The 26,470-nt window shown below is 41.3% G+C and overlaps 1 protein-coding gene and 1 pseudogene across 1 annotated transcript; both read left to right on the top strand.

Annotated features, from left to right (window-relative positions):
* The first annotated feature begins 2,119 nt into the window (after positions 1-2,119).
* LOC119421366 lies at positions 2,120-2,238 on the top strand (annotated as a pseudogene).
* Positions 2,239-5,130: 2,892 nt separating this feature from the next.
* Positions 5,131-24,876, top strand: zgc:92594 (uncharacterized protein LOC436996 homolog). The gene is made up of 8 exons (XM_037682678.1): positions 5,131-5,507; positions 12,190-12,844; positions 14,097-14,205; positions 17,056-17,151; positions 18,819-19,052; positions 19,358-19,380; positions 20,583-20,728; positions 24,570-24,876. Exons 2-8 carry the CDS (start codon positions 12,225-12,227, stop codon positions 24,851-24,853), a joined length of 1,512 nt encoding a protein of 503 aa, XP_037538606.1. The 5' UTR covers positions 5,131-5,507; positions 12,190-12,224; the 3' UTR covers positions 24,854-24,876.
* Positions 24,877-26,470: the final 1,594 nt, after the last annotated feature.

Here is a 26,470-nt window from a genome sequence, read left to right as displayed (position 1 = left end):
TTTTTTATTCATTAACAAAAATAATCGCAATTGTTCACTTTTACTGACAGAGAAGTTGTAACATTTGCATGTGAACACTTTGACACATCGACCACAGAACATGTAATAAAACAGAAGCTCAAGAATTTTATTACTGATTTCAAATTATTTGGAAGCTTTTTGTTTCACTACAGTGAGTCAAGAATTATCTGATAAATTGCAGATTTTTATGTTTGCCCACTTACAAAAAAATTAACGGTTCATAATTTGATAGAAATTTCATTTTGATTGAGAAAAGCAGAATTTCAAATAACCCCCCCTCTAAAAACACATTTCATAAATTGATTAGCATGTCAGGGAACATGTGAGGGAACTACACTTTGATCCTGAGGCCAAACAGTTCTTGGGGAGAATCTTTTGATGGCAGCACAGCAGTCAGATGTTTGTCGCAGCAGGTTTGCATAAAGAGGATTTTTGGCTCACTCTTCCTTACAGAAATGCTTTAAGTCCTTTAATATTCTTGGGCAGTGGTGGTTTAAGACTCTTTACGGGGGTGCTAACTAAAGCATCCCTAAATTTTAACTCGGCACCCCTGAAAAATAAAGAAACCATCAGAATTTTGTAAGGAAGCTTAGTTATCAAACCTTAAATTCACCAAAATATTTAACAAATTTGAAATATGGATCAGTCATGACACTTAAACTAGCCAGGAAAATCTTATGATTTTTTTTTTTTTTTTTGTATGAGTCGGATCCTCAGCGCCATCTGTCAATCAATCCAGTAGGCTCGTCATCTGACCAATGAGCATCCTCAATTTGTCCTGAAATGAAACGCCCCTTACCAGTAGGAGCTCCACCCCTTTTCCTCCAACAACATTATCTGGGTTTTGCGTTTCAAACACTTTGCAGTCAGAGGGATTTCGTGAAAAATCCTCCCAAAAAATGGTTAAACGTTGTCAGTGGGGAACATGCAAATCAGACACTGTTACCCTGAGTGTTTAGGATAGAATACAGTTTATTATATTTCCAAAACCTGAATAAAGTCTGTAAAAATGTAAAAGATGATAAAGACCGGTGGCCAACCTCATGATCAGCTGAATACAACAGTGGTGAACAGGAAGTACCGCATGCTCGTCTGTATGAAGGTAACTTCAAGCAAATCTTCATCTTTTTCCATAATTACATTATACACTTAATGGTTAAATTAAAGGTTAATGGTTAAATATCCTGATGCATGCTCAATAATCCAGGTAGAAAAATCCAAAAAATTTAAATCTGGTCCTCTGGACACTCAAAAAAACAAAACAAAAAAAAAAAAAATGTAGAAATGTTTCGTCTCTCATCCGAGAGACTTCCTCAGTCTGAGGTGCTGTATTCAGCTCAGTCTCTTAAATAGCACCTTCTCAGAGTGGATCAACCAGTTTGCTGTTGACAACCAAAACCAGCTGCTCACATGCTCAAGAAGGACCATCGGCCTAACAATGGATCATTAGCACACTGATGGCTGTTTACTGTTCACAGAGGGCTGAGTGATACTAGCAATCACAGCATTGTAAGAGGGGGACAGTTGAACACGTAGGCCTCCACCCCTGTTTAATGATGGACGATTTCTTTTCACAAAGATGGCCTCCTTTACTCCTCTCTCAAACCATCGTTCCTCTCTGTCCAGGATGTGAACATCTTCATCCCTGAAAGAGTGACCGCTGGCCTGGAGATGAGTGTAGACCTCAGAGTCCTGGCCTGATGATGTTGATCTTCTGTGCTGGGCCATCCTTTTGGCCAGTGGCTGTTTAGTTTCCCCGATGTAAGACTGATCACAGCACTCCTGACACTGAACAGCATACACAATATTACTCTGTTTGTGCCGGGGGACTGGATCTTTGGGATGAACCAGTCTTTGCCGTAATGTATTTTGGGGTTTAAAAGCCACTGGGACGTTATGTTTAGAAAATAAACGTTGCAGTTTCTCTGATAATGGTGTTAATATATAATGTATATGGTGATAAGGGGTTAATGGTTAAAGCTAGTTGTGCTTTATTTTGGGTGTTTTATATGTAGATATATGTTGTAACTTCTGGTTGCATAAGTTTAGTCTTTGTTTGCTATGATCCTTTAAAATCCTTTTTGTGAATGAGCTCTTTGTTTACGACCACACCACCCTGAAAATGTTCAATCTCGTCTTATCTGAAAAGCTAAGCAGGGTCAGGCTTGGTTAGTACTTGGATGGGAGACCACCTGGAAATACCAGGTGCTGTAAGCTTTTGCACTTCTCACAAACCGCACCATGGGGGATCAAGCTCAAGAGCCATTGCCACTGGGGGCTAAGCACCCCAAAAGGTCAGATCCTAGAATGGCCCCTGTTCTTGGGTGCAACTCAAAGCTTCATCTCCTTGTCCTGAATATTCTTCCTATTTAGCCACTCCTGTGTTGCTTTGGGTGTTTGCATTGTGCTGCATAGTTAGACAAACATTGCAGTGTTTTCTCTGTTGAATACCTTCACATGATTTTTGTCATGACTTTGAGCTGTTGAAATAAAAGTGAATTCAATAGAAGTTGTCATTTACAGGAGAGATAAGCTGTCATCACTTCTGAAAAAAGATGAGCTGGTCTGGGAAGCTCAGTCTTCACCTCCTTCTACAGGTGTGCAGTGGAGAGCATCCTGTGCTCCAGCATCAACGTGTGGCATGGAGGCTGCACAGAAGTCTGTTGGAGTCAGGCTCCCCACCATCACAGACATCTACACCTCCAGATGCAGGAAGAGGGCCACCTGCATCATGAAAGACCCCACTCACCCAGCACACACAATTTCTGCCCCGCTCCCCTCAGGAAGGAGGTTAAGGAGCATTAAGCCCCCAGTATATTCCTTCGTGTGGAGGTCCGCGCGTACCTGATTAGAGTCGAAGCAGATGCCCACAGGGCGTGTCCGCGCAAAGCTCAATTTTTACGACACGTACGCGGTGTCGCACAATAAACTGCCCGGCGACGGACTATTTTGTATGCAACACCAATGTATTAAATTCCCCTTCTTCATCCCTGATCTGGCCTTTGCTTTTGTTTTTTTTGCCAAAAGGCAAGTGATTGCTTCCTCCTCTGTTGATGCCATGACTGAAATGGTGAGAAATGAAGGAATTTGTCATGACAGAATTAAAATCAGGGCCAGCGTGGCTGCAAGAGGGTCTGGAGATTTCCTGGTGGGCTGATCTGATGTGTGGGCTGCAGGACCAGTGCTCCCTGTTTTTTTTTTTTTTTTTTTTTTTTTTTTTACAACTTTTTATTAACAACATATAAACACAGAACACGGCTGCGGCTGAGGCTGCCCGCTCTCGTTATTTTTTCTTCTTCGACCTGTCAATCAATCCAGTAGGCGTGTCAGCAAATGACCAATCGGCTACCTCAATTTGTCCCAAAGGTAAATGCCCCTTGTCTGTGGAGCTTCTCTGCAACCGCTCAGGGTGGATGCTAGAGTATGAAGTCTCAACCCTCTGCGGACAGTTTTCGCGTGGCTGACAGAACGTGGGAGTATACTTGAGGCTTTAAGTGTAGAACCACTAGACTGAGGAACAGCTTCTACCCTGAAGCTGTTAGACTCATGAATCTCTAACCAGGATAATCACTGTGAAAAATCACATCATGTTGCTGCTGATCTGTTTCATGTTGCTGCTGATCTGTTTCATGTTGCTGCTGATCCGTTTCATTTTGCTGTGTTCATTCATCCTCATCTGCTCACACAGTCTCATGTTCGTGCTGCTGTTTGACATAATGTTTTTATGCTATTAGTGTTTTTCTTAGTTCATATCTCAGATGTTATTACTGTTTTTCTTTTACATTTTATTGTTGGAAGTAACTGGGACCCTGTGTACATAATCTCGTTCCACCACATGTACCAAATGAGATGCAAATGACAAATAAATCTCTCTGACTTTTAAATACCAGTTTATTTTCACTTGTTAAAAAATTAAAAATAAAACTTCTCAATTTGTGCGCATCCTTTATTATTGTCTATTGTTGTTCCACTGTTGTCATCACTCTTTGTTAAAATCAAGTCTCTCTTGTAAATGAGTCCCCAAGGCTCAATGGGATTAACCTGTATAAATAAAAGTTGAATGAACACACACACACACACACAGGTTTGTTTTGCTATCTTTATAGGGCCTTTGCATTGACTTCCATTCATATTTCTTTAGCCTAACCCTGACCTTTACCCTAATCTAACCATTACCAGAACATACCTAACCCTAAACCTAACACATCCTCAATTCACACATTAGTCCTAAACCTAATCCCTAACCCACCAATGGGACTTTTTCTTATGGGGCCCGGGCTTTGGGCCCCATAAGGAGCAGTTGGTCCTCACAATTCATCCATCCATCCATTATCTTTACCCGTTTATTCCATTTTGGGTCACGGGGGTCGCTGGTGCCCATGTCCAGCAATCACTGTGCGATGGGCGGGGTACACCCTGGATGGGTCGCAAGTCCATCACAGGGCCACATAGAGACACACGAGACAAACAACCATTCACTCTCTCACTCACACCTAGGGACAATTTAGAGTTACCAATCAGCCTAACATGCATGTTTTTGGACTGTGGGAGGAAACCGGAGCACCCGGAGAAAACCCACGCATGCACAGAGAGAACATGCAAACTCCACCCAGAAAGGCCCCTGGACCGGGGTTTGAACCAGGGACCTGCTCGCTGAGAGGCAGCAGCTCTACCAGTTGCGCCACCGTGCTGCCCCCCTCACAATTCATTCAATCTTTATTTAGACAGGTTAATCCCATTGAGCCTCGAGGACTCATTTACAAGAGAGACTTGATTTCAACGATGACAACAATAGACAATTATAAAAAGGCATACAGAATTATTTTTTTTTAATATACAAATAAGATGGCAAAAAAAGTAACAAAAACAGCTAGATTATAAGGCGAATGTAGAAAACTAAAAACAGGAACATGTCTGCATTGGTCCTTGCCAGGAGTCCAACAGAACAACAATGTAGTATAAGATGGAAAAATGGGCCTTACAAAGTAGCATCAACAAGGACACACACACACACATACAAAATTTACATACACACACACACTAGAACTAATAATTGGGAAAGATTTACAGTAGTATTTGGAACTAAAATTTCCGAGGCATCCTGAAGGCACCGTTTCCCCGCATCCCCCGCTCAGGTTTAGTTCAATGTCCGTGACTCTGTCCGGCAGGTGAGCGTTCTGACTTTTCTGTCAAATACCGAAAACTCCAGATGGATAATCTAAACATGAGATGAGCGGGGACTTTACTCGGACACCAGCGGACTGGTTGTGGACTCAGTGGGAGACAAAAAAAAAAAAAAAAAAAAGACAAGAGGGAGACAGAGAGCTAAACCCGGAGGTAGCGTTTCCACGTTAGCCCCGGCAGGACAGCAGCTGCACCGCGGCGGTTCGGAGCTTCGAGACCGATACACGACACCTTCACAGCTGGGGGAAACAGGACTCCCGTGTTTTTACGAAGCTAACGCGTGTAACTTCCACGCTGTTAAGGTACGGAGCTGTATTCGTTGTTTCAGTCGGTAAGGTGAACGGGTGGAGGAGATTATCGTAGCAGGTGTAGCCGTTAGCTAATTGTCGGTTAACTCGCCGTTGGTTCATCAGGACACGAAATAAAGATGAAACAGCGGAGAGGTTAACTTTACTGAGGCCAAGACTGTCTTAAAGGATTTATTGGACAGGCTGAAGACTGACAAAACAAGAGAGGGTTAAAACAGCTTAACTTTAGCTGCCTTTAGAGACTGGCTGGACCTCATTCTGTTAACTTTTAAAACTTGTTTGATTTGTGGTTTCACCGGAGAAGGAAGTGAAAATGAAAGTGTAAATAACGACTAGAGAAAAAGTTACAGGACACAAAAAGTAAACGTGTATTATTTTAGCTTGAGTTCATTTAATGTCACTGGATCCTGTAAATGTTTCTCTGGGATCAATAATCAGCTGTTTACAAGATTAATGTTTCCCCACAGCTTTCTGAACTCGTTCAAGGTTCATGAAACAGATCAAAAAAGCTGTGGGAAACTCGAGGAATATTAAGATTCATTATTGTCTTTCACATCACCTGTGGTACATGAGGTGGAACCAAATTGTGTACTCGAACCCCCAAAATAGCAAAGATATAAAGTATGAAAAGAAACAGTATATAAGGATCTAAGATATACACTAAACACTAATAAATGTAAAATAATATGGTATATTAAACAGCAGCCTGAACATGAGTCTGTTGTAAGCAGATGAGTATGAACATAGCAGCTTAGAGGCAAGAGATCAGCAGCATGAGATCAGCAGCATGGATAATTACAATTATTAGTTGATAGTCACAGTAAAATCACTTTTATTGTGACAAACTTGAGAAAAGGGTTTGTATTCAGTCTTAAATATATATATATTATCATATTTTCTGCCGTACACGTCGCACCGCCCTATAAGTCACATCAGTCCATATTTGTCTAATATAGTGGAAAAATCCATAAATATGTCGCTTCGCCATATACGTCGCATCTATTATGCGTCACCGCTGACAACCCGGAAATGTGGGCCGGTGTTGTGCCAAAAATCGATTGGTTGCCAAATGGTGGCTGCGAGAGCGTGCACTGGAGGACTTTAACAAGAATTTAACAAGATTAACACTTAAAAACAATTATTTGTTTGCTCGGAACTATAGTAAAGGTGTGTGTCAGTCTAACTTTTGCTTCATAAATGCACTTTGACGGTCAAATCAGCTGCATTTCAAAACCTGATTCGAGTAAAAGGGCACGCGAATTTAGAGCCACTGTTCTTTTTTTATTTTTTTATTTAACAAGATAACCACCTAAAACAATTATTTGTTTTAAATTAAAATGTAATAAATAAAGTCCAGTTGTGTTTGTCTTGAACTTTTTTGAATTTGTCATTATAGCCACGTTTACCTATTACATGATACCACGGCATGCCATACAACTCTGCTGCCATCTAGTGGTTGAAAATGGTAGTGTTCAATTTATTTTCGGTCAGAATGAATGAAAATGATCACATCTCAGCCAAAACATCGCTTCGGCCTATAAGTCGCAGGACATGCAAATCATGCAAAAAAACTGCGACCTATAGGGCGAAAAATACGGTAGTGTTTCCATACGCTGATTCTTGTTGCGTTTTCTAAATTAAAGGCTTAACATTTTTGAAGGAGTGCTGCCTTTCTTGCCAGTTTCAAACTAAAATCATCTTATCTTGAAAAAAGACAGAGTTTTAGTCTATTGGGTCAATCTCTGTACAATCTATGATATTTTGAGACCTAATGAGACGTTAGGGCTCAGATAATGTGTTGAGGAAAGACTCTCGGCTACTACCACACCAAGTTTATTTCAGTATCTGTCAAATTGAATGAGTTTGTCTTATTTAAATTTTTTTGCTGGCTAATGTTGATTAACTGTGATGGCCCTGTTGATTTGACGTTAAATGTAAGTTGTACTTTATGAGACTTTCAGTAAATCGTGCTTGAGTTTTGAACGTGTTCAATAAAGTCATGCAGCAAACTTCTTCTAATTTGTAGCATTTCAAAGTTTTTCGCAGTTTATCAAAGTTCATGCTCAATAATCCAGGTAAAAAAAAAAAAATCCAACAAAGTTAAGTCAGGTCCTCTAAACGGTTTCTTTTTTTGTTGAGACGTTTCGTCCTTCATCATGTTATCATTTCATGAAGTCTTGGATGAAAGACGAAACGTTTCAACCAAAAAAGAAACTGTCCAGAGGACCTGACTTAACTTTGTTGGATTTTCTCAATTTAGTTTCTGTAGCTGTAATTTGACACCAGCATGATAACTGTCCTCATGACAGAAAACATCTAAAGTTACAGCCAGGAATATCCAGATGTGAGCACGTCAATTCTTAAAAATTATTAAACAAAGCTGGTCCAAATCTGCGGATTAAATCATAAATATAGAGGCGGGAGCCAAGTGGGTAGGAAGTGAGTCAGTACAGGTTTGTGAGCAGAGGTGGACAATAGGGATGTACGATATTGGATTTTTGGCCGATATCAGATATTTTATATACGTTCCTTTGTCAGAACATAGCATCTTATTTAGGCTTATTTGCTACAAAAATTGTGCAACAGCTGTAAGAGCTGGTGACATATATTCAGTAACAGTCATATGATGTGTATAGCCCTTTAACTTATATTAAATGAAAAGTGTTAAACGTTATTTATTAGCATTAGTCAGCTGTGATGCTGTCTCAGTTGTGGAGGCTTGTTCCAGGTTCCTAGCTGCAGTGCGGGATCCTCTGCACTCTTGTGCATGAAGGACAGACTTTTTAAGTTCAAAGTTTTTGTCTATCCATTGTGCTGTAAGACAAATCATGCTAACGGGGCTAACACTTGACATCCAAGTGTCTGTGGTAAAACTCACCCAAGTGCTATCAGCTATTAGCTTCTCGATGACGTCAGAAATGACGGCTTGTAACTCGGGTAAGGCTACGTCGGAAAAATATTTCAGACTGGGGACTATGTAGCAAGGCTCAATGTAGTCCATAAATCTTCAGAATCTGACATCCTCACCAACTAGAAATAAAACTTCAACACCACCGACATTTTGAATTTTCTTCTTTGCCGTGAGATCAGGTAGGCGCACGTGACGTCATCACGTTGTGCTGCCACTGCAGGTAAAAGCTGCGTCTTTTATATCGGCGAGTTATTTTAATGGAATGGCAGATATCCAATATTGAACTTTAACACTAATATCGGCCAATACCATGTCAATAATATTGTGTGTCCCTAGTGGACAACAAAATAATGTGCACAGCTTCGATTGTAGTTCTATAAACTGTGCACTCAAAAATAATTAGAGTTGCGTTTTCTCCATCCATCCATTATCTTTACACAATTCTTCCTTTTTTGGTCGCGGGGCTCACTGGTGCCCACGTCCAGCAGTCACTGTGCGAGAGGCGGAGGACACCATGGACAGGTGTAGTGAACTTAACCTGATGTCAGAACTAAGCCTAAGGTCAAATCCCTTGACCTTAAGAACCTTGTGGGACAGAAACTGTTATTTCATTGATTTGAATCCAGAAATACAGGTTCACCCATCCTGAGACTTTCCTTCTTGAAAATCAAGTGGAAGAACACTCTCTTTTTATTATCATTACTATTTTACAAATGTTGATAATTAAAGTGTCTTAGTTCAAACCATTTTAGATGCTGCAGTGAACTAATCAATTTTATTAACTGTGAAACAGGGTAATGATTTTTTAATGCTTATGCAGAGTTAGAATTCATGTTAAGGTCTGTTACAGATTTTTATGCATCTTCTGATTTCTGTCTTTGAATGAGCAAGTGTGCGTTTTCCAAGGTCAGGAGTCGAAGCAGACATGTGTCTTGTTTACATCCTCTCAGACGTCAACAGGGGAGCTGGCACCTGTTTCTAAAACTCGCCAAAACAAAACTCTCTCTGTCTCTGAGAACAGTTTAATCTGTTCCAGAACAATTCTTGCTGTCTTCTGACTTCTAGTAACCTTTTACGTCACAAAACACACCCCTGTCTGGTCGATATGGACCAATGGGAAGACTCCCAAATGAACCGGAAAAAGAGCTCTTTAAAAATGTCGGTACTTCCTAGTTCTCTCAGTTCAGAGTCTGAGAAGTTCAGTTCGGTGAAGCTTCTGAGGAGTGCGGTGAGGCGCTGAGAAGTCGTTTGGGAGAACAGAAGTCCAGCATGATAAGGCTCCTCCGAGTTGGATTATAATATCCTCCACCTCTGAGTGGAACTTCTGAAGGACCCCACTCATGTGAAGTCTATTGCTGATGTGAGCTGGTGTCGGACGGAATCTCGTCACTACTTCGGACGAGTCACAGCCATCCTATGGAGATGCTGGACAGGTAGCGTTAACTGGACCTCCATATCTGCTGATTAATCTTCAGAAAGGTAATGAGTCAAGTTTCCTACCAAAGCGTACCGAGGAAAGCTGGGTTCTGATGGAGAGTGTCGGTTCTGGTGAACACTTCCCCTCACATACCATCTTTTACTTCTTTTAAACTTCATTTCCATCTTTAAATTCTTCTCTCAAGTAGAAATCCTCCCAGATATTTTAGAAATGTCTGTGTAAAGTGCTCATCCACCGCCGTGTGGATAATTGATCATAATTGTACAGTTTTCATTGATGTCTGCTGTTCTGCTGAAGAGTGGAAACAATCGCCGAATTGTTTCTCACTACCTGTAAAGCTATTAATTATGTTGTTATTTTCATATTTTGCCAAATTAATGTAAATGTTTGATGTTAAACTTTGATTCTGTAAAATAAATGACCGCATTCATTTGATGGGTCAAAGATAAATGACGTCTCACGTTTGCATTTCATTAACATCAATGCACGTTTTATTCAGTCCAGAAAAATGAGGAATCCGTTTTAATTGATGAATATATCTCTGCATCTGTTCATCTACACAGGTCTCCAGTCCATCACAGAGACACATGGGGACAAACGAGACAAACAACCATCCACTCTCTCACTCTCACCTAGACACTATTTAGAGTTACCAATCAGACTAACATGCATGTTTTTGGTCTGTGGGAGGAAACTGGAGTACCTGGAGAAAACCCACTCATGCACAGAGAGAACATGCAGACTCCACCCAGAAAAACCCCCGGACCTTGATTTGAACCGGCGACCTTCTCGCTGGGAGGCAACAGCTCTACCAACTGGTTTTATGCAGCCACAAAGCTCACTGGTCACTTAATGCAGATGTTCAGAATCTGGTGAAACTGCGATGGGAAATAAATGTTCTCACATTTTTGTATTTTATTGCAGTTTTGACTCCGCTGGTCTCCAGCAGTTCCAGCCCAGTGAGACATTTGTTCAATTGGCAGCAGATATCTCTATTTACAGAACTGATCGTTTTTAGCATCATTCCTCTCTGTTCTAACATTTATCCTGTCAGGAGTGTTTATGTTTATCAACCTGTTGTTCTTCATGAATGAAGTCTCAGAGAAGCAATGTTTTATTTTTGATTGATTTATCAATTTATAAATCAGTAAAAGCATCATAGAACATGTTAAACATCTTTTCCCTCCCTCCATGTGAATTCTTCATTCTAGCTGAACGACAAATTTCAGGTTTTGTCAAGCCAGGTTACAGAAAGAAAGCCCAGCTTTGTTGAACTTGCTTTGTAGTAAACCTCGATTTTCTGCAGGGAAGTTGAACATCTTGGTGTCGTGAACTTTTAATTTGACGTCAGATAGTGAAGATCTTTTCAGCACCATGCAGTTCAATCAACGTTTTATAATCTTAGTGGTTTATAAGAGTAACAAGTCAAAAAGAAGATTACCGTACTTGCAGCCATACACGTCGCATCGCCCTATAAGCCGCATCAGTCCAAATATGTCTAATAAAGTGGAAAAAAAAACATAAATACGTCACTTCACCATATAAGTCGCATCTATTATGCGTCATCACTGACAACCCGGAAATGTGGGCCGGAGTTGTGCCAAAAATCGATTGGCTGCCAAATTGCGGCCGCGGGAGCGTGCGCGGAAGGACTTTAACAAGAATTTAACAAGATTAACACTTAAAAACAATTATTTGTTTGCTCAACATTACAGCAAAGGTGTGTCAGTTGAACTGTTCCTTAATAAATGCTCTTTAACTGTTAAATCTCCTGGGCGTCACGGTGAAATGCAACTGATTTGACGTTTGCTCCAGCAGTTCCAGAGCGAGACGAAGGTGGCTTTGTATGGCAAGCCAAGTGTCTCATTAATAGCCACTTGTACATAATTAATGAGACACTTGGCTTGCCATATTAGTCGAGCACCGTCTAGTGGCTGAAAATGGTAGTGTTCAATATTGTCCATGTCAGAATGAATGAAATCGTCAGACCTCCTCAGCCAAAAATTGGTTTATAAATATGGGGAAAAACATAAATACGTCGCTTTGCTTTATAAGTCACAGCATGCAAGTTTATGCAAAAAGGTGCGACTGATACAGTGAAAAATACGGTATTTAAAAGTTACTAATTGTTTTTATTTGACCATCAATTTGGGACTAAATGTTTTCAGATTGCAGTGGTTTAAAACCAGATAATAATTTGCTCTAGTCAAGTTTACTGTTGTGCATCAGCTTGTTGTTTAATAATAAAAGACTCGGCATGTTCTCACTCTTTGTATATTTGTCTCTTCTCGTCCCAATCTCCTCCATCCCACCCATCCTCCATGTAGCTCATTTCTCTTAAGACCACAGCCAGTAAAGTGTCATGGCCTCAGCCCTGTCTGATCAGGGCAGTGTCCTGCAGGAGGAGCTCACCTGTCCTGTGTGCCTGGACCTGTACCGGGACCCCCACCTTCTTCCATGTGGCCACAACTTCTGCAAGACCTGCCTGGACCGCCTGAAGCGCCAGGCGGATCGAGGTCGCCTCCGCTGTCCGGAGTGCCGCGACAGCCACCGCTCTAGCACCGCCTTCCAGAAAAACTTCAAACTGGCCAACATCGCTGACGACTACCGCCGCAGGCGTCGAGCAGCTGCCGCAGCTGCCACAGCTGGCACAGCTTTAAATTTACCTTCTCAGACTGTACCTCAAGTCAGAGCGGTCTTTGCTATTCAGTGTGACTACTGTCCTTCAGTGGCCGCGGAGGCTTCAGCGTTAAGTGTTTCCGGGGACGGATCTTCTTCTGCTTTGCTAGATGGAGACGACAAGCAGGAAGCTGCCGCTAGGTCTGGGTTAGCGGTCAAAACATGTCTCAAATGTGAGGTGTCCATGTGCCAGGAGCACATAAAGCCACACCTGGAGCTGCCGGCGTTCCGCGAACATCCTCTTACTGACCCCGTGAATGACTTCTGGAAGAGGAAGTGCCCAGATCACGACGAGATCTACAGGTAGGAGGTTCGGTTGGTGTCCATTTTAAAACTGATGCCTGCTTTTCTTCAAATGCACCCTGATTTAGGGCTGTACAATATGGGCTGTAATTAATGCTAATATGTGGGTGTAAAATGGTAAAAAAAATAAACTCTGGTAATATATGAAGTTTAGATCTGTTGGTATAATGTGAAATAACAAAAAGTTTTGTGGCAAAACTAGCACCTGAGACTTTACAAATGTAGCTGACAGAGATTTTATAACAAGAACCAAACTAATTTATAGACCAAACAATGCCAGAACGCTAATAGCGGTGGTGGTGGTGTGTGTGTGTGTGTGTGTGTGTGGGGGGGGGGGGGGGGGTCCTCCCCCAGAAATTTTGAATAAAGTAAATGTGATTTCCTGCATTCTGGTGTATTTTAACTGGTTGTTAAACATCTACGTTTACCTACATCTTGTGTCTAAACACCCCCCCCCCGCGTAGAGTACTATCTCCCTTGCCACTGCCTTCAAGTGCGTCAGTTCTCAGTTGTTTAGTTGTACAATGAGAAGACTTTTTTTTTAATGAATGTAAATTGGACCGTCTTTTGGACATTTTGATCGCTGTTTTTTTGACAAATTGGCGCCGTTGTTTTGATAAGTGATGTAACGTTTCTCTCGTATTTTTAATAAATAAGCAACATTTTATTAATGACCCATTTAAACTATTAAACTAATTTGAAATTTAGTTGTGATATTTAAATATATATTTTTTGTTTTTAATTAAATTTCCCATGACTGAACTTTTAGGCGTGGAGATTTTTTTTAAAGGGTAGAAGCAGAAATGTTTACTTGAAGGAGCAGCTCGGATGTGATATTAGGAAGCTCGTAAGTGGCTGTTGTGTTTTAAAATCAGTGTTTATGTAGTTATTTTCAGTTTACGTATCCAATATAGGTTTTATTCATTAAATGCAGTCATATTTGTTCATAACTTTATTATTGGTGAGCCTGAGAGTTACCTGATCCAAACAAACAGTTACTGGAACTCACCCTGTCAAAATAAGAGAGTTCAAATTAAGCCCTGCAAGAAACTGTCTAAAATGTATCATTAAAATTTCAACAAGTTACATTTATGTGTGTGGCTGTAGCAGCTTCTGTTTGTAGACTTGAGTGAAAGGAACTCGTTCCTAGTGTTTTGCTGCTTTACAGCACCAGGTCATGAACGACTACAGCGGTGTGTTCACACAGTTGTGTTTTCAGGGTTTACTCAGTTGATTTGCTCTTCATTACCAGGTACTACTGCATAGAGGACAAGATATGTGTTTGCAACGCCTGCACCATAGAGGGAGGACACGTAGGACACACGATCAAAACCCTGAAGAACACAATGAAGGATCTCAAGGTACAGTTTATACAGTATATATGCAATCTGTTGCAAATAATGATGCACAATATCGGATTTTTGGTCGATATCTGATATGCAAAACTTATTTGGCCGATAACCGATATTTTATATACGTTCCTTTGTCAGAACATAGCCCTCTTATTTAGGCTTATTTGCTTCAAAAATTGTGTAACAGCTGTAAGAGCTGGTGACATATATTCATTAACAGCCATATGATATGCATAGCACTTTAACTTATATTAAATGAAAAATGTTAAATATTATTTATTAGCATTAGTCAGCTGTGATGCTGTCTCAGTTGTGGAGGCTTGTTCCAGGTTCCTAGCTGCAGTGTGGGATCCTCTGCACTCTGTGCATGAAGGACAGACTTTTTAAGTTCAAAGTTTTTGTCTATCCATTGTGCAGTAAGACTAATCATGCTAACGGGGCTAACACGACGTCCAAATGTCTGTGGTGAAACTCAGCCAAGTGCTGTCAGCTATTAGCTTCTCAATGATGTCAGAAATGACGGCTTGTAACTCGAGTAAAGCTACGTCGGAAAAATATCTCTGACTGGGGACGATGTAGCGAGGCTCAATGTAGTCCATAAATCTTCGGAATCCGACATCCTCAACGAAAAAAACTTCCACACTGCTGGAATTATGAATTTTCCTCTCCGCCGTGATCAGATCAGGTAGACGCACGTGATGTCATCATGTTGTGCTGGTGCTGCAGGCATCTTTGTTACTGGGTTGTCATAAAAAAACAGCAGCTTTTATATTGTTGATTATTTTGACAGAATGGCTGATGTCCGATATATAACTTTAACACTGATATTTGCTAATACCGATACCATGCCAATAATCTCGTGCATCCCTAGTTGCAAACACAGAAATTTACCCTCTGCATTGAACACAACCCCCTGACTGGCTCAACAAACTGTGGGTGGGAAAGATGAAGCACCCACACCTGCCTCCACCCTCATCTTTCCTACTCTGGCGCTTTGAGTAAGGCCCTTAACCCCCAACCTGCTTAAATGGCCAGAATATTATTAAAAATCTTTAATAATCTGAGTTCAACATTTAATTTATAGTGTGGATTTTTTTTAAATTCCTCACATTTGTGAGATTTTTACATCTTTAAAAATGACAGCATTTGGAAATGAGCGTCAGAATTCATTCATTTCCTGTTACATTTAGCTTAAACCACCACTCTGTGTTTATGGCTCCAAGTGCTGTGAATCATAAGATGATTATAGTTCTTATTTGTTCCTCTGAGACGTTTCAGTTCTGATCCGAAGAACTTTTAAACCCCAAACTGAGAGGTGAGGGGTTCCAAGCTTTGGGATAATTGACAGTGAGTTTAACAGCTCACTATGATCAGCTCAACAAGTTTATTTGTGGACGTTCATACCTTTCAGTTGTTTTTTGTTCTTTGAATAAGAAGTGAAACATATTCAGGAATTTAAACTAAATCCAGCTGTCTTTAATTTGGTCCTGGGTGACTGAGAATCTCTACTAAGCCAAGTGCAGAATCCAGAATCCAGGGGAATGATGACAACTGTTTGCGTGTATGAATGAAATAACAGGGTCACATGACTCTGTAGAGCATCTACATGGTTGTTAGATCCACTCCCTGTTCTTTCTTTCACCTGAACAATGTGTAACACTGAGAGGCTTCCAGTTCACTGGTGTGAACTCCACAACCTTCCTACACTCACAGAAAACAGCCTGCCTTTGTGTTCTACTGGGAACGTCAAGTGGATCCAAAGAGTAAAATAATTAAAGTTAGTGACCCCTCTAGACCAGAGCTATTCAACTGGCGGCCCGCAGGTGACTTCAATCTGACCCACTTCATAAAAAATAAATAAATAAATATATATATTTATTTATTTTTTGGTCCTGGGTTTGAGTTTTAGGTTCTGTTTATTGCATTTATGATTCATTGCAATAACATAAACAAATTTAAAAGGTAGCAGATAATTGTAAACTTTGGTTTATTTATATAATGATTTTAATCACTGGATATCTGGCCCCCGAGCTGTTGGCTTTCAGAAACTGCGGCCCCCTGAGCAGTGTTGTTGAATAGCCCTGGTGTAGTGGTTCTACACTTAATGCTCCTCAACCTCCTGCCTTAGGGGAGCGGGGCAAAAAGTGTGCGTGCTGGGTGAGTGGGGTCCTTCATGATGCAGGTGGTCCTCTTCCTGCATCTGGAGGTGTAGATGTCCGTGATGGTGGGGAGGCTGACGCCAACATCTTCTGTGCAGCCTTCACCACTCTCTGCAAAGCTTTTCTTTCTGCAGCTGTGCAGCCTCCATGCCACACGTTGATGCTGGAGCACAGGATGCTCTCCACTGCACACCTGTAGAAGGAGGTGAGGACTGAGCTTCCCAGACCAGCTCGTCTCAGCCGCCTGAGGAAGTAGAGTCTCTGATGAGCTTTCTTGATCAGGCTGGTGGTGTTGTTGCCCCAGCTGAGGTTGCCATTCAGGTGCACACTCAATTACTTGTAGCTGGAGACCACTTCCACCACAGATCCTCCTATGTTTGGGGGTTGGGGGTAGGTGTGTTTGTTCCTTCTGAAATCCACAATCATTTACTCTGAGTACTTTGTGTCCTGATACTGCTCAGTAATCCAGATAGACAATCTAACCAGGTTGAGTCAGGTCCTCTGGACGGATTCTTCTTTGTTGAAACGTTTCCTATTTTATCCATAAGACTTCTTCAGTCTGAAGAGCTGCAACAAACTGGGTCACCGTCTCATGGTGGATCAACCAGTTTGCTGGTGACACATAACAGGTGTGAAGTATTAAAGAAAAGAAATGCACCATAACTTTTTAGTGTCTCATCTTCCTTCTCTTCTTCATCAGGGCTCACTGGACAAGCACCTGTACAAGCTGGAAAGGAAGTTCAGCCAGGCCGAGAAAAAACTCCAGGAGCAGAAGGAAAAGGAGAGACAAAATAAGGTAACGTCACATTCTAGTTCAGCGTGACTTCACTGAAAGCAGTTACCGGTAATTATTTCACAATTAATTTAGGATTTTGTGGTCACAGTGAAGTTTTGTGTAAAACTGAAGAAGCTCTCAGCCCATCAGAAAATGTTAAACCATTAATCTAAAAAATTTAAATCTGGTCCTTTGGACATTCAAAAAGCAAAACAACAAAAAAGTAGAAATGTTTCTTCTTCCATCCGAGCGACTTCCTCAGTCAGAGGTGCTGTATTCAGCTCAGTCTCTTAAATAGCACCTTCTCAGAGTGGATCAACCAGTTTTGCTGCTGACAACCAAAACCAGCTGATCACATGGTCAAGAAGGACCATCAGCCTAACAATGGATCATTAGCACACTGATGGCTGTTTACTATTCACAGAGGGCTGAGTGATACTAGCAATCACAGCATTGTAAGAGGGGGACAGTTGAACACGGAGGCCTCCACCCCTGTTTAACGATGGACAATTTCTTTTCACAAAGATGGCCTCCTTTATGCCTCTCTCAAACCATCGTTCCTCTCTGTCCAGGATGTGAACATCTTCATCCCTGAAAGAGTGACCGCTGGCCTGGAGATGAGTGTAGACCGCAGAGTCCTGGCCTGATGGTGTTGCTCTTGCCCAAAATGATGGCCCAGCACAGAAGAGCAACACCATTACCAGGTCTACAGTTTAGTCCCTGGTGTTCTTAGACTGCTCTTTGGTCTTAACCATGGTGGAGAGGTTGGAGTGTGACTGAGTGTGGACAGGTGTCTTTTATACAGGTAACCAGTTCAAACAGGTAATGAGTGAAGAATGAGGATTTCTTAAAGAAAAACTAACAGAGATTCTGTGAGAGACTGAATTCTTGCTGGTTGGGAGATGATGCAATACTTATTTCATCCATCCATTATCTTTTAACCCGCTTCTTCCATTTTGGGTCACAGGGGTCACCGGTGCCCATGTCCTGCAATCATTGTGCGAGGGGTGGGGCACACCCTGGACAGGTCTCCAGTCCATCACAGGGACACATAGAGACAAATGAGACAAACAACCATTCACTCTTATCACTCACACCTAGGGACAATTCAGAGTTACCAATCAGTCTAACATGCATGTTTTTGTTCTGTGGGAGGAAACCGGAGTACCCGGAGAAAACCCACGCATGCACGGAGAGAACATGCAACTCCACCCAGAAAGGCCCCTGGACAGGAATTTGAACCAGGGACCTGCTCTCTGAGAGGCAGCAACTCTACCAGTTGCGCCACTGTGTTTTTTCATACAATAAAATGAAAATAATTTTTTTTTAAATCAAACAGTGTGATTTTCTGGATTTTTTTCTTACATTCTGTCTCTCAGTTGAAGTGTATCTACAATAAAAATTACAGACCTCTCCATTCTCTGTAGGTGGGAAAACTTGCAAAATCAGCACAGTATCAAGTACTGATGTTCCCACTGTATGTCAAGAATACACATTCTGCTTGATCAAATCTACCTATGTGTACTAATAAAGTTAATAGAATATGGTCCTAATAAATACTGACATTGTCTCGTTGAAATAAACTTGCTCTTTCACTTTTTGTGTTCTTTCCCCTAAGAAAAGCTCAGTGTCCACCCTGTTGACATCTCCGTTCTTTTCTTTCCCTCCATGTTGGATTCTTCACCCAGAGGTTCATGGAGGACGCAGAGCAGCACTTGACTCAGGTGGATCAGGAGATGAAGGCCAAAGTCCAGCATTTCATCGTCACATTGCGAGAACTCACTCGCTCTCAGTGCGACACCAACGGGTCGGCGATTCAGGAGAACATCTCTAGGATCCGTCAGGACCAGGCTCGTCTCCTGGAGGTCCGCTGTGGCTTCGAAAGTCTCATGCAGGAAAACGACCCTTTCCGCTTCCTTGAGGCGAGTAAAGAAATGGTTTTAGTAAAATTATAAGTCTAGCAGTCCTTATATGACTCACTTTCTGCCAGAGTATGAAACTATCATCACGTTGAGAATTATAATAATTTTGACTAAGATGTCAAAATATTCCAAAAACTCAAAAGGGAACCTCATAAATCCGAGTCTGAGAAACAGTCTGGAGTTCTTAAATGAGACATTTCTAGTGTTTCTGTAAATATATGTTTTATGCATTAGAACAGTACAAAAACATAATTAGTGTTGGTGAAATGTGTTTTTATGTGTAAATCTGTTTCATTTGATTCCAGGTGTACAAGACAACAGGAAAACAGTATGTACCACTTTTATATTTTATATCTGTGTTTTGTTTTCTGTTCGTTTATCATTTTGTCCGTTTATTGTAGTAAATAAAACTTTTAGGTTTCATACGTTGACAAAAAAGAAACTTGTTGTCTGACTCCAACCTTTAAGTTTGGTCCTTAAATTAATTAATTCCTTTAATAAATGAGGTTCAGCTTGGGGTATTTTAAAAACTATTCTAAAAACTTTATTTATTTGCTTTGATGTGTTGTTTTTTCTTTGTTTTACTTTTGATGTCTGTCAGAAACGATCACTAAGAATAAAGATCTTTGTCTTGAAATCTTTGTTCAGGTCTTTGTACACATTTACTATATTTTCCACCGTAAACATCGCATCAGTCCAAATGTGTCTGATAAAGTGGAAAAGTCCATAAATGCGTTGCTTTTCCATATAAGTCGCATCTATTACGAGTCACCACTGACAACCCGGAAATGTGGGCCGGTGTGCCAAAAATCAATTTGTCTGCCAAATGACGGCTGCGGGAGCATGCACGGGAGGACTTTAACAAGAATTTAACAAGATTACCACTTAAAAACAATTATTTGTTTACTCGACTTTATAGTAAAGGTGTCTCAGTCTAACTTTTGCTTAATAAATGCACTTTAATGGTCAAATCAGTTTCATTTCGCCGGGGTGGCACAGTGAAATGAAACTGATTCAGTTGCTCCAGGCAGACAATGGTGGCAATCTTTGGCAAGCCGATTGTGTCATTAATAGCCACTTTTAATTATTACATGACACAATGGCATGCCATTCTATTCGACTGCCATCTAGTGGCTGAAAATGATAGTGTTCAATATTTTCAGTCAGAATCAATGAAAATGGTCATATCTCAGCCAAAAATCGGTTTATAAATATGGGGGGAAAAAAACCCATAAATGCATCACTTCGGCGTATAAGTCCCAGGGCATGCTAATTATGCAAAAACTGCGACTTCTAGGGCGAAAAATACAGTAATTAAACCCAACATGTAAAATAAACAGATTTTTATAAATTTCAGTGAATTTTTTTATCCCAACCCAAGACTCGCAAAAAATACATTTCTACAGTACAAAGGGTGTATAAATGTTTCACATTCCTGTATTTAAAAAATATGTTTTACTTTAATTGTGTTTATTTTTTTTTACAACCTGTTCATAATGTTTTTAAATTTACTGGTTTTATTTCTTTTAGTTGCCGCAGACAGCTGAAGAAAAACTTATTCTATCCAGAGTACGTTGAAATGGAGACGGAAATTCTTGGAGTGAAGATGGAGGAGGAGATGGAAAAATTCATGGACGATTTGCCTCACCAGATTGTTACCACCATCAACTCTTTGTGTAAGAACAATGTCATTCAATGATAATTGATGGTTTGTGTTTACCTAATGGACCCCTTACAGGGATAGTTTGGCCATTTTGTAGTGCTCTGTCCAATAGTTATCAGCAATTAACCATATGAGCATCAGTCATGGAGCAGAGAGCAGGAGTCAAGCTAAAGCTTGCTACGAAATCCACAAGACATCTTTTCTCACGTGACTGTGAGACGTTCTTTTTCACGTGGAGCTTTTATACTGAGAAACTGTAGAGAGAAATTATGTTAAGTTCTCCCACTGCAGCGCACGTCACGCACAAACAGAAGCTACACAGCAACAGCACGGTAGTCTGAGTGAATGTTAAAATGTTCAGTTGACGATGGAGGAGTTGGAGGAGAATCTGTTTTTTCTGTTGTTAACTGAGGACAACACTAATTTGTTTTCAGATCTGTTGATGTCGTCGGGAGGTGTAAGTAGGGATGGGGCCAATCCGGTATTGGTATCGGGTTCTGATACCAGCATAATTTATGAATCGGATTTTTCCGATCCAACCTGCAGAGATTTCCGATCCATGATGCATGTCTGTGTCTGTTGATACTTCTCCACATGTGATTCCCTGCCTGCTGCTCTGCACGTTGGCTTCAAACTATGGAATGGATTTCCTGAACGGAGGTTTGTCTCATGAACCCAGAGTAATAAGACCCTCCTCACATTCAGGAAATCCATTTCATAGTTTGCAGCCAGCTACAACGTGCAGTAGCACTGTGGCTAATGGCTAACCAACTTTTCATCTAAACATGTCCACTGTGTGGAAGTATTTTACACTAGAAACACCACAAAACAAGACAGCAACGTGCAATGTCTGCAGAGCCATAGCGCCACATTAAACCGCGGTAAAGTTAGTTTTACGTTGGACATTCAAGCTCCGTGGCTTCAGTGGTGTGTTCTTCTCCTTCAGTCTGAAGCAGGGAGTCTGATTTCGGCCAGCCACGCTCAATCCGCTCCGCTCAGGCTGCCCGTCTTGGAGGAGGGGCAGACTGAGTGCAGCTGACCAAAATCAGACCGCCCGCCTCGGACTGAACAAGAAAAACACACCGCTGACGCTACGGAGCTCGAATGTTTACCGAGAAGCTGCTAAACTTCATTGTAATTAATGACCAACCACATCCTCTGGACGTTGTGGGGCTGTATAGGTTGACACGCCTTTACATCGCGTGGACATCGGGGCCAGTGCCACTGGATTGGCAGACTGGGGTGGTGGTTCCTCTCCTCAGAAATGTGGACTTGAGGGTGTGCTCCAATTATAGGGGCATTACTCCACTTAGCCTCCCTGGTAAGGTCCATTCAGGAGTACTGGAGAAGTGAGTGATCGTTGGTCGAACCTCAGACCCATAAGAAACGATGCTGGTTTTGTCCTGGCTGTGGAACACTGGAACAGCTCTTAACCCTCACTAGGGTCCTGGAGGGGTCATGGGAGTTTGCTCACCCTGTCTGCATGTGTTTTGCAGAATTGAAGAAGGTTTTTGACTGTGTTCCTCGAGGTACACTGTGGGTGTGCTCCACAAGTATTGGATTGGGGGCTCGTTGTTACAGGCTGTTCAGTCCTTATACAAGCGGTACGAGAGTCTGGTTCACATTGCCGGTGGTAAGTTGGACCCTTCAGGATGGGAGTTGGACTCTTCTAGGGATGCTTGTTGTCATCGATTCTGTTCATAACTTTCATAGACAGAATTTCTCGGTGCAGCCAGAGGATGGAGGAAGTTATTTTCGGTGGCCTCAGGATTCCATCTCTGCTCTTTGCAGGTAATGTGGTTTTGTTGGCGTCATCATGCCGTGATCTTCAGCTCTCACTGGAGCAGTTTGCAGCTGAGTGTGAAGTGGCTTGGATGAGAATCATCACCTCCAAATCTGAGGCCATGGTCCTCAGTCAGAAAAGAGTGGATTGTTTTCTTCAGGTCGAGGGTGAGGTTTTGCCTCAAGTGGAGGAGTTCAAGTTTCTCTGTGTTTTGTTCACATGTGAGGGAAGAATGGAGTGTGAGACTGGCAGACAGATTGGTGCAGTTTCTGCAGTATTGCAGACTCCATGCCAGTTCTTTGTGATAAAGAGAGAGCTGAGCTGTAAGGCGAAGCTCTCTGTTTACTGGTTGGTCTACATTCCTACCCTCATCTATGGTCATGAGCTCTGGGTAGTGACTGAAAAAATTAGATTGTGGATACAGGCGATTGAAATGTGTTTCCTCTGCAGGGTAGCTGGACTCTCCCTTAGAGACAGGGTGAGAAGTTCTGTTGTCCAGGAGAGACTCAGAGTAAAACCGCTGCTCCTCCACATCTAGATGAGCCATTTGAGGTGGTTCAGGCATCTGGTAAGGATGTTTCCTGGGTGCCTCCCCAGGGAGGTGCAAGGCATGTCCAGCTGGGAGGAGACTCCGGGGAAGACTCAGGACATACTGGAGAGTCTATGTCTCTCGGTTGACCTGGGAACACCTTGGGAGTCCTCCCAGAAGAGCAGGAAGAGGTGCTGTGGAGAGAGATGTCTGGACCTCCCTGCTCAAACTGTGGCCCCCACGACCTGACATCAGAACAAGTGGAAGATGATGGATGGATGGATGGATGGAATCTTAAGTTTTAAGTTTTGCTGGAACAGTTGTAAAGATGGCTAAATTATCTAACAGCCTCGGCCAGTCGCTCCTCAGCGGACTGCAGCTACTGTTCCACATAAACATGTGCATAAAGTTCTGACCAATCGCACAATACTTGATGCAAGACGATAGTTTTGACGAGGTCGTGCACAGAACCGGTTCTCGGAGGTGGTGCAAGAACAAAATCATGTAATTTTGTCTCTTGATGCTACGATGGAAACAAATTTCTCAACATTTTGCCAAGTATGAATCAACTTTAATGGTTTCATCCTGATGCATGCTCAATAATCCAGGTAGAAAAATCCAAAAAAGTTCAATCTGGTCCTCTGGACATTCAAAAACACAAAAAACAAAACAAAGCAAAAAAATGTAGATACGTTTCGTCTCTCATCCGAAAGACTTTCTCAGTCTGAGGTGTTGTATTCAGCTCAGTCTCTTAAACACACATTCAGTGTAGGACAACACTCCAGTAGTCATTTACATGCCAGGGAGACAGAAAAGTGGGTGAAGAATTTATCTGACAGACAGCTCACCCAGCCGGAGACAGAGATTCTTGCCAGGGGACTGAACTTTGCGGTTGCACCAAGTAGAATTCCTCTGGTGGAGATGATCACAGCCACAGAATCAGCCATTCGCAACAACAAAATGAAAGAGGGTGAAGCAGAACAGCTCAGAATCAAAGTTTCATCCTGCCCCAGCAATGCCAAACCACCACCTTCCAACATCAGTAGAGAGGAGAGGGATGCACTCACCACTCTTAGCAAGGACAAAAACATCATCATTCTCTCAGCAGACAAAGGAAGGTGCACATTGGTTTTGAACCAGAAAGACTATCATGAGAAAGTTATGACACTCCTTAGTGACTTAAACACTTATGAACCTCTGAAAAGAGATCCAGGAAGTGGTTACAAGAAGAAATTGATTGATTGCCTGAAAAATTTGGAGCAGGACAAAACTATTGGTAGACTTTCAGCACACTTTGTGCTCCGACTGATGCCACAACCCATAAAGCGCTAACTATTAATAACTATTTATAACTATTTATAATCATTCATGACTATTAACTATTAATAACTATTAATAATCATTAATAACTATTAATACAGTTAAATAGAACCTCCAAAACCTCTCCTGTTGAAGAAGATAAGATATAGAAAATGTGTTTTGTAAATTGAACATTTTAAGAGTATTAAAGTATATTTTGTCTTAAATTTTACTTCCTATCAGGTCAACTGTCAGATGCTGAAGAAGAAGAGGAACATGAAGATAATGAGGAAGTAACTGCGGAGGAGGACGATGATGATGATGATGACGATGACCTCGATGAAAGCAGCGAGGAGGAAATGAGGAGTGAAGGCGAGGAGGAACCAGGTGATGAAAATGAGCTGAATGATGACCACTTTAGCTCATGGGAGGAAGAGGAGGAGGAAGGAGAGGAAGAGGAGGAAGAGCAGGAGGATGATGAAGAGAGCGAGGATGAAGAGGACGATGAAGAAGAGAGAGCGATTTGATTGAGGCATTTGTTTGTATGCAGATATTTTTACACCCAGCAATGCACCGAACATCTACCTGAAGGTGCAGCAGATGTTCCAGCAGCTGGAGCGTCGTCTCCTCGGATGTTTACAGATAACTGAGCCTCAGGTCCTCCGGATCACTCGACTTTAATTAAAACTGAACTTTAAATCAAACTGCACTGAGAATCGAATGCTAAACCTGTGATGCTACCGCTAACCACAATTGAAGTGCTTTGTAAGAAACTTAAAAGATTTTCATGATCGTTTCCACAAAACCTGAATGTATGAAAACAGAATTTGGCCAAAAGGATTTAAAGTAAACATTGACATAGCTGCATGCCACAATGCTTGTTTTCTACCACTTTCATATTTTTTACAGACTATCAGATTTGTAGATATTTATAGCTTAGTTGCAGCCAATGCTAAAAATGTTGTAAAATTTGTGCTGCTTATCGCCTCACAGAGTTGAATTCAGATTATTTGAGTCTGACCTCGGAGAGGAGTTAAAGCTGACACAGGGCCAGTAATGTAAACTTGAATAAGTCTAAAGTGTAGTGTTGCTTCAGCTTTAGTTATCGCAAGCCAAAGAGGAAGAAGCTGCAATGTTTTACAGATTTTACAGCCTGACTTTGCTTTTCATAGCTGAGCTTTATAAACGGTGAACGATTGTCCAATAATCCTGCGTTCAGTGCATGGATTACCTGCTGAGTTTGTGTTTTAGCTGATGTGAATCCTGCACTTTACTTCAGAAATGTTGTTCAGCTTGAAATCTTTTGAATGTTAAAAAATAAAAGTTTTATTTTGATATGGCTGACTGAGAAGGGCCACAAAAAAAAAGGCATAAAAATAAACGTGTTGAATATTTGCTGTGAAGTCTTTGATGATGCAAATTATTATAAAGGTGCAATGTTTTGGTTTATATGGGGGGAAAGTTACATTAATTGTCCATGTGTCTGTGCACTTTACACGCAATGATTTAAAACATCAAATACCAGAGAGCCATTGTTCTCAAAGTGTGGTACAAGTACCTCTGGTGGTACTAAATACTGTAATTCACAAGTTTTATGAGTATTTGAACAGTGATGAAAAGTTGACAACCAAGTGGTTCAAGCTCAGGATGTTTTGTGAAACCAAACTGCAGAGGAAAATATTTCAGGGTGCTCCTGTGGAAACTTGTGAGCAATTGTTAACGAAGTGGCAATTATGTATTAAATGTTGGCAAAACAGCCAGGACCGTAGTGTGTGTTTTACTGTTCTCATCAACATCTTACAATGAATTATTCATCCCAGTGGCGGCTCCTGAGCATAAATGTTAGTGGGGCGGACATTAATTTTACAAATTGTATATTCTGTGATTAAAAACAAGGACAGATGTTGCTTCATATGTAATTTATTTTTGTGCACAAACCTTTTTTCTTCCTCCAGCGAGTCGAGGTTGTCTCGTGTAACACCTCACGCCCACCTGAAACTGGGATAATTTTTAACTGCTTCAATGCATGACTAAATTAATAATGCATATATATATATATATATGTATAGAGAGAGAGCGAGAGAAGATTGCCAAACACTAACGCAAAATTATTTGGTTCTGAAAAAGTTTTTTCACTTTTATAA

Source organism: Nematolebias whitei, chromosome 1, assembly GCF_014905685.2.
Source record: "Nematolebias whitei isolate Nwh7 chromosome 1, NemWhi1, whole genome shotgun sequence".
NCBI classification, from domain to species: domain Eukaryota; kingdom Metazoa; phylum Chordata; class Actinopteri; order Cyprinodontiformes; family Rivulidae; genus Nematolebias; species Nematolebias whitei.
Note: the sequence above shows the minus strand (reverse complement) of the source record. Positions and strands in the feature narration are given on the sequence as shown.